The following is a 9,087-nucleotide window of genomic DNA, read 5'->3' as shown; positions in this document are numbered from 1 at the left end:
GTTGAGATGTTTCCCCCTGTCCGCATTTTGCAGAAACCATTCCCTCTGGGACACCTTAGTCCATTCCTCAACCACCAATATCACACACTCTTCCCACAGCAACACCTGTTCCTTCACCCACTCCTTGCTCGCCACCCAAGAGCCTGAGCAGTTTTTCCAGGTGAAGCAGCATTTTACCTGTACCTCATCCAACCTGGTGTATGGTGTTTGCACCCAATATGGCCTACTCTACATTGGAGAAACCAAAAACAGACTGGGTGACCACAGAACTCCTCAGGTCCATGTGCAAGCAAGACCCTGACCTTACTGTAGCCAGTCATGCCCACTTGTCTGTCCTCTGTATGTTGCAATGATCCAGCAAATCACAGTGCAAACTGGAAGATGAACATTTCATCTTCAGACTGGGTACTTTACAGCCTTCTGTACTTGAGGTAGCACCTTCAAATTGTGAACCCATTCCCATTCCTTCCCTTTCTTTTAGCTTTACTTGTTATATTCTCTGTCACTATGTCCTCTCTCCCTATTCCAGTGGGACTGTCTGTTCTTTTCACTTTGGCTGTTAGACATACAATTGTTCTCACATTCTGATCACTTAATCTTCAGATCAACTTCCTTTCTCTCCTAGCACTTCACCCCCTACTATCGCATTGGTGCTGCCCCACCCCTACATTTCACATCAGCTCTTAAGAGTCTTTATCATGGATGCTGCATGGCCCAGTGTGATTTCCAGCATTGTTTGTTTTCAGTAAAGTTCTAGTCGGAATGGATTGCATCTCCACTCACTGAAGAAAGTTAACAACGATGGTAGAACCACTGGTACAGAGCCATAAAAATAATTGGACAAAACAACAGTGCCAGATGAACAGCTAATGAGAACCAAAGATCAATGCCAGTAGTAAAGAAAATTGATTTTTTTGTCTACAGATTAATAGAATAAAATATAGAAATTGGCATCAAAATATTGAAATTAAGAGGAGTCATCTGATAAAAATTCATACGTGAGCGACACTACTGAATATTTTGAAAAAGGAACAGAAAAGCGTATGTACGGGTAATGCAGTAGACTTATTTAAGATTTCCAGCATATGAAACCAGAGTAAGAAGTGGACAGATTGGCTCACAAGATGGCTAAGATCAATAGGAGTTTACAACATTCAAAAGACATTTGGATTGGTGCATGAATACGAAATGTTTGGAGGGATATGGGCCAGGAGCAGGCAGGTGGGACTAGCTTGGTTTGGGATTATGTTCAGCATAGACTGGTTGGACCAATGGGAGACTGTATACGACTAGGCATTCCACAAGATTTGATTTTGGGATCACTTCATCACTAATGGAAACGATTTAGAAAAAATTGCAAAATTTGAAGATGACTCCAATTTGAGAGGTGATGGTAATACAGGGGAAAACTGGAATAAGACAAAAGAAGACAGTAAAAACTTGGAAAATACATATGAAATCAGAAAATGAATTTCAATAGCAGTAATTGTAAGGTAGATTTTGGTGGAAATAAGTAAACTATCAATTTCTTTGAAAACGTTTAGAATAGATAACAGATAGACATCAAAACCTGCATTCACAGGTAATCAGATTACTTAAAGCAGCAATGCAAATTAATAAGGCCATTAAAAAAAAACACTGCCATCCAGTTTTAAAGGAATGGCGTTGAATTTAGGGAAATTATGTTAAATGCGATTGTAACATTAGATTGACTACTCTGAGGATTGTGAACAGTTGTCAAAAAGATATAGAGACATGTTGATAGATTTTAAAATGATTCATGAGGTTTATAGTAGAACTGAAAACTATACTCATCAGGAAAGACTTACCAGATTGGGAGTCTCTTCCCCAGAAGAAAGAAGAATGGAGGATGACATGCTAGAGATCTTTAAGGTACATAAAGAAAACACATTTCGATTGGCAGGGAAAAGCAGAACTTGGTACCATAAACACATATGAACATTAACATTAGGAGCAAAAGTAAGCCGCAGCCCTTTGAACCTATTCATTCAATAACATCATGGCTGATCTGATTACTCCATGTTCCTGCCTTCCTTGATTATCTATCACCCTCTTGCTTATAAAGAATCCATCTACTTCTATCTTTAAAATATTCAGATTTTACTTCCACTAAGGAAGGCAATTCCAAAGACTCATGGCACCGAAAAATATTCTTTTTTCCATCCTAAATGACAAATATCAAATAGTTACCAATGAATCGAAGAACACAGAAAAAAAATGTTAAATGGCATCATGGAATCCCTACGGTGTAAAAACAGGGCATTTGGCCCAACAAGTCCACACCGACCCTCCGGAGAGTATCCTACCCAGACCCATTCCCTTATCCTATTACTTTACATTTCCCTGACTAATGCACCTAACCTACCCATCCCTGAACACTATGAGCAATTTTGCTCAGCCAGTTGGCCTAACCTGCGCATATTTGACTGAGCGGGGAAACCGAAACACCCAGATGAAACCCATGCAGACACAGGGAGAATGTGCAAAATCCCCATTGACAGCTACCCGAGGCTGGAATTGAAAACCTTTGCTGTTGCCATTCTGCCAAATGGTCACCAAAGCACACGAGAATGATCCAGCACCTCAAACAGTAATACCTCCCTTTACCCTGAGACCATTGTTTATTAGCTTTCTGACAGAAATTGCCTCACAGCGGAAACCTTCCTTTGGTTCTTCATACAGGCAGTGTGAAACTTACTACCACCTGGTGAATAGTGTAGGTGCTTAAGAGAAAGCTAGTAAACACATAGATAGAAAGGATACAAAGATATTTTGATGGAGTTAGATGATGAGGGTTTGAAGGAATATCATGTGAAACCAAATAGGCTGTTTCTATTGCCATTAGTACTTTGTAAATGCACAGTATTACAATGAAGTATCCGGCTAGACGGTTTTCTTAATTCCTGACTTAGGACTTGAACCCAGAAGCCTGACTGAATCAAAAGTGCTTCAAAAGGAGCTAAACTGGCACTCAACATTAAAAAGAACTGGATATGCATCTCTTTAAGCACAAGAGGAACAGATGACCATTACCATTGATACAAATGACCAAATACTCTTTGAGCAATGGCTTAAGGCAGATAAGACAAGGGTAATTACCTGCACAGTCCAGTTGATCAAGTTTGACATCTTTTGTCAAAGTTATGTTGCTGTGATTATGACACCCACCCCCTTTCTCCAAAAATGCAGTTCATATTATACCATAAATATTAGCTCAGATAGTTCAAGGAATGCAGCATGTTATGCCGGTAAAGCAAACAATTATGAAGGCAAAGGGCATGTTGGTCTGTTTTCAAGTAGATTGGAGTGAAGAATAAACTAGATTGTATAGGGCTGTGTTGAGACCAGATCTAGAATACCATTTGAAGTTTTAGTCTCCATAGTCTTCTGGGTGGCACGGTGGCACAGTGGTTAGCACTGCTGCCTCACAGCGCCAGAGACCCGGGTTCAATTCCCGCCTCAGGCGACTGACTGTGTGGAGTTTGCACGTTCTCCCAGTGTCTGCGTGGGTTTCCTCCGGGTGCTTCGGTTTCCTCCCACAGTTCAAAGATGTGCAGGTCAGGTGAATTGGCCATGCTAAATTGCCCGTAGTGTTAGGTAAGGGGTAGATGTAGATGTTGGGGTATGGGTGTGGACTAATCTAATCTAATAACTTAAGAAACATATACTTGCACTGAAGCAGTATGTTGAATGTTCACTGAATGGGTTTCTGGGATGAGAGGGTTGGTTTATGATAGACTATAATCTCAGAAATTTAGATTCATACAACACAGGAGAAGTCCTTCAGAATTTGAATCTATACTAATCTCTCTTTCCAGCAGTTGGCCCATAGCATTAAATGTTTTGACATTTTAATACTCAACTATGTACTTTTTAAAAGGCTATGAAGTTTCCTATCTACCCTCCCAGACAGTGCATTTCAGATTCCCACCATCTGCTGGGAGAAAACATCTTGCCTCAAATCCCCTCTAAACCTCTTGTGTTTCACCTTAAAATTATGACCATTACTGACCCTTCAACTAAGGGGAATATCTGTTTTTTATCCATCCTGTCATACCCCCTCAATCTTATACACCTCAAATCAAATCACCCTACAACCTTCTCTGCTCTGAAGAAAACAATCCACACTACCCAGCCTCTCTTCATAGCTAAAATACACTAACCTAACCTATGTTTTGTACAGGCCCAATGTAACCTCCCTGCTCTTATAATTCATGGCATACTGATAAAGGCAAATGTCCCATATGCTGCCTTAACTACCCTATATATCTGTCCTACCACATTCAGGGATCTGTAGACAAGCACCCCAACATCTTCCTAGTCCTCTGAGCTTCTGAAAGTCCTGCCAATCATTGAGTACTCAATTGTCTTGTTACTTCTGTCAAAGTGCATCATCTCTCACTTTTCAGGATTCAATTCCATCTGCTACTGGTTTGCCCATCTAACCAAGCTGTCTACACTCTTCTGTAACGGGAGGCTTTCTTCCTCACTATTAACCAGCCAGTCAACCATCATGTCATTCTCCAAGCTTATTTATCATTTCCTCAACCCATATTCTCATCGGTAGTGTTTATATGTATCACAAACAATAAGGGATCCAGCAATGATCCCTGTGATACACCACTGAACATGATCCTCCAGTCTTACAAACAGCCTTTTATCACCACCCTCTGTCTTGTAACTCTTCGCCACCTTTGCTAAGTTACTCTGGATCCCATGTGCTTCTACCTTCTTTATCAGTCTCCTACACAAAATCTTGTCAAAGGTTTAATTGAAATCCATATAAGCTACATCAGCCGCACTACCCTCATCTCCACGCCCAATCACCACCTTCACAGGGATCTACTTGAAACGTACAAGATTCAGAAGAGGCTTGACAGGGTAGGTATTGAGAGATTAAGTATTTCCAGGCTGGGGAATCTGGGGCATGAGGCACAAATAACTGCCAGACGTTTTGTACATCACATTGCAACAATAGCTTTTCCATTAAAGAGTTAGCCAGGATTTAACTTCAGCTCTGTCACTCCATTTCAGGGACATTTTAAAATCTTTGATCGGATTGGTTTTTGAACACAGAAATTGACATTATCAAGGCCATTGATGGAGTGAAAAAAAATGAGTGTATCTAGTCAGTTTCATGTATTAGCTTATGGGAAATAGACAACACACTCCTTTAGAACATTTACATTCAGTTTGATATTACAAAAATAGAACAGATGACTACAGCCATTACTGCAACACCTATTAGTTAAGATGAGATGGAGCTTGATGGCTTGTGTCTCATTTTAAGCAGAAAAGTGAGCTGGTGACTGAAATGTTATGCTGATGGTTTATTTGATCATTTGAACTTTGAAAGGTCATCAACCTGAAAAGTTAATTTTTTCTCTCTTTGCTAGGCCTGCTATGTATTTGCAGCATTTTCTCATCCACTTATGGAATTTATTACCTTGGGTTTTTGTGTCAGAACAAATTGGGAAGGGTGCAGAAAGACAGACAGTCTCCTTCATTTGAAAGGAATTTTCCCAGAAATGCGATGACCTTCTCAATTCAGTCGTACTGTACTGTCAGCAAGGAGCTCTTCGCTCAGGGATCACTGCTTTATTCCCCAGGCAAAGCTTTCTTAAAGTCAGAGCAGGAAATATTATACTCAACAGTGTTCTTGTCTCCAAAATAAACAATTACATCATCAGCAATCTTGGATTCTTGAACACATTTCTCTAAAAGCAAGTTTCAAGTAATACCAGCCTTGGGCTGGAAGATTGTACATATTTTAACAGTGACCCAAAGCTATTTTATCAAAAGTATGTGAGGCTCATTGTTCAGGAAATAAGATATCAGTACAAGCTTGCCCAGTCTGGTTTCAAACAGCCAGAATGTCAAATAAATTGCTCACTGATACAATAGTGGCTGGCATCTTCATCTGGAGCTTCACGGTTCACTTTATCTGAACTATTTTGTCTCATTTACACTGCTCGTGCAAGATGCAAGATTATCATCGTCATTGGGTGGCATGGTAGCATTGCTGCTTCACATCGTCAGGGACCAGGGTTCAATTCCACCCTCGAGCAACTGTCTATATGGAGTTTGCACACTGTTTTTGTGTTTGCATGGACTTCCTCCCAGTCCAAAGACGTGCAGATTAGGATGGATTGGCCATGCTAAATTGCCCATATAGTGTCCAGGGATGCACAGGGCAGGTAGATTAGCTATGGGAAATGTGGAGTTATCGGGTTAGCTCTCGGTCTTTGGAGGGTCAGTGTGGACTCAATGGGCTGAATGGCCTGATTAGCTTTTCCAATCAGAAAAAAATCACTTCCGGCTTTAACAGAATTCTTTTTCTTATAACTGCTTGATTCCAAAGATCTGAATTTAAATCTGATTGCTTCGGGAATGTTTAACTTAATTTCTGTAGTTTTTGAGCAGAAACACTACATTTGCACTTTCTCTGATAATGGCAAGTACTGTATTTTTAACAAAAGAACATCAAATAACTGAATCACCCTCAAATGACTCCCTAATACCATGAAACTAAGGAGTTCATGTAAAATCCTGTCGGGACTCTATTCCATTTTCCCAAGTTCCTCCAGCTCTGTCATATTAGTTCTGATGATGTAATCAGTGTTTCTGATCAGTATCTTCATATTCAACCAATCTGCCGTTATCATCCACCTTCTGCCACTGTCAGCATGATGCCATCAATAGGTATATTTTTGCTTCCCTTTTCCAAAGGGATATTTCCCTCCATAATAACCTTGTTTGCACTGCAAGTGGCTCCAATATCCCCTCGTACCTTTTCTTAGAACCTTTCCATGCCAGCACCGGAGAGACGACACTTACTTAAAAAGGGTTTGATCATAACTGCCTGAACCTGTCAGTATTCAAGAGCAATAGGTTTCCAGTTTCAAACCTTGTCACAATATTGCTCTAATTCAATATTTCTTTCTTACTGCCTATTTTAACCCTTCTGATATCCAGCATGTTGGATCTCTCAAGGCTGCCTTTCTTTAACAAATATTGTAATTGCATCATGATATGCTCTGCTCCTCAGTTTGTTTTCAGATTTCTGAACTGCCAATCATCACTCAGTTGAGTATGTTTTGCTATGGGACATTATGGTGCATCCACACTGTTTGGCTTCATTCTGATATTTAATTTGTCAAAGTAAATAAAGTGTCATGATTGAATTGCCTGTCATGATTGAATTGCCTCCAAAGTGAAAAGGAGTGAGATTACCTCCTCCATTCTGCTTTAGTGTGGATTGTGTACCAATGCCAGTTGTGTTTATGGTGTAAGTCTTCTCTTGATGTGAAATGATTTGGTTTGATTTATTGTCATCATGTGTACCTATGTACAGTGAAAAGCTTTGTTTGTGAACAATCCAGACAGATCATAATAAGCAAGGACATACAGGTCACAGGGTGCTTAGAGTGAGGCATGCACATTACATTGTAACAGGAGGTGCATGAAGCAAGATCAACAATATTTGAAGTTATCAGTCTAATAAAGGCAGGGAAGAAGCTGTTCTTGAATTTCTTTGCAGCATAAGTGCCAATGCACACTTCATCTCCACATGCATATCCTAGCTTATCTCAGAGACCAGAATAATCTTTTGCTGAGAATCAAATCTGCTTTCTTTTTGAAAAATAGAAAACATATGGCCTAAAAGGAGGTTACCTGTGTGTCTGCCTAGACAGCCTAGTCTCACTTTCTAGTTTTTTGGTTCAGAGTTGACATTTAAGGCATATATCCAAGTACATTCTAAATGCAATGAGGATTCAGCTTTGACCACCACTTCATACTGAGATTGCTTACACATCTGTGAAACACGGGTTTCATTCCACATAATAAAAATCTGCTTCAACTTTTTTATTGAATGTGTAAAGATTTATCACAATAGCTTGATCAAAAATACTTCAAGTGCAGTATCAATACATCAAACCCAACCCTATCAAGCCCAATGCAAGGTATATAGATTGGAAAAGAAAACTGCATGTTTGTAGTGTAGTGTGCTATATTATACACATATAAAATTATTACTGTCTTTGGCCATAGATGTATAACACAAACATTCTGAACAGAACCTTAAAAGATCAAATTACACACAAGGCAAAAAGTAGTTGTGGACGAGATCTCTGTGCTGTTGCACAAAGCCATCACAGGCTAATTTCCTCTCTGCAGAGGATTCTTCGTACACCAGTGCTCCCACTTCACTTCCTGGCTGAACTGACTTAACCAGCCTGTCGAAGTGCAAGAATTCATCACCTCCAGCCTTCTCAATATGACCGATTAAGGCAGAAGAACAAGGGGGAGAAAGTGACAAAGAAGAGAAATGGTTTCCTTCAGGCAATGTCAGTAGAATCGGCAGGTGAGCAGGAACCCATAATTCTCAGGATTCTCTAAAAGGTTCACTTTACCTTTTACGTGTAAATGCCACAGCCAAGGCATATGGCTCTACCTTGTTGTGACTTGTTGCTTGGGTCCAGTTTTTCTCAGAATTCCTCCTGCCCCACATTAGTATCTGAGAAATATGTACCCGTATCCTCAGTGAACTCATAAAGGGCCGTATCGTGGTCTAGGCTGGAGAGTTCATGATTCATTGGAAGATGTGGCTCTGGAAGAAAATCCTGTGAAGCTTGCTGAAGCTGTGGCTTCCCTAGGAATAATTGCAAAGAGATCAGAGTTTCACCAACCATTTTTACACAATCCTAAACAACCACCATATAACTGGCCACCAGTAACTGGAGGAGAGTGGGGAACACCTCGATTTTTAAGTTAACATGTGGAGACATTGCTTAACTTCACATCCAAATGATGGAGTACTACAAAGAAGGAACCTGTCTCAAACTGGGCTGGATTTTACTAGTCCCCTAGGAATGGGTTTGGAGGTGTGGGTCTCTGTAAAATGGGAAGGAAAGTCAGGGATATGGGATCGATCATCTCTCTGCTGCTACGTCAATGGCCCAAAAAAAGCGAAGGAAGTTCCTTCCCACCGAGAGGCTGATTGCAATCGAAGGCCTCATCCCATGGCATTTTACCAATAACAGATGGGCCTTCCATTATATATGG

The 9,087-nt window shown here is 40.3% G+C and overlaps 1 protein-coding gene across 6 annotated transcripts in view; it reads right to left on the bottom strand.

Moving 5' to 3' along the window:
• Positions 1-7,872: 7,872 nt before the first annotated feature.
• The window catches only part of hsf4 (heat shock transcription factor 4), a 68,972-nt gene continuing 67,757 nt past the window's right edge, over positions 7,873-9,087 (bottom strand). For all 6 annotated transcript variants that reach the window (XM_072547786.1, XM_072547787.1, XM_072547791.1 and 3 more), the window contains one exon: positions 7,873-8,674. In XM_072547786.1, coding sequence (XP_072403887.1) covers positions 8,511-8,674 — 164 coding nt within the window. In that variant the 3' untranslated portion in view covers positions 7,873-8,510. The remainder of the gene's footprint in view (positions 8,675-9,087) is intronic.

The sequence above is a fragment of the Chiloscyllium punctatum genome, chromosome 26 (assembly GCF_047496795.1).
Source record: "Chiloscyllium punctatum isolate Juve2018m chromosome 26, sChiPun1.3, whole genome shotgun sequence".
Classification (NCBI taxonomy): domain Eukaryota; kingdom Metazoa; phylum Chordata; class Chondrichthyes; order Orectolobiformes; family Hemiscylliidae; genus Chiloscyllium; species Chiloscyllium punctatum.
This window is presented reverse-complemented; position numbering and strand designations above follow the sequence as displayed.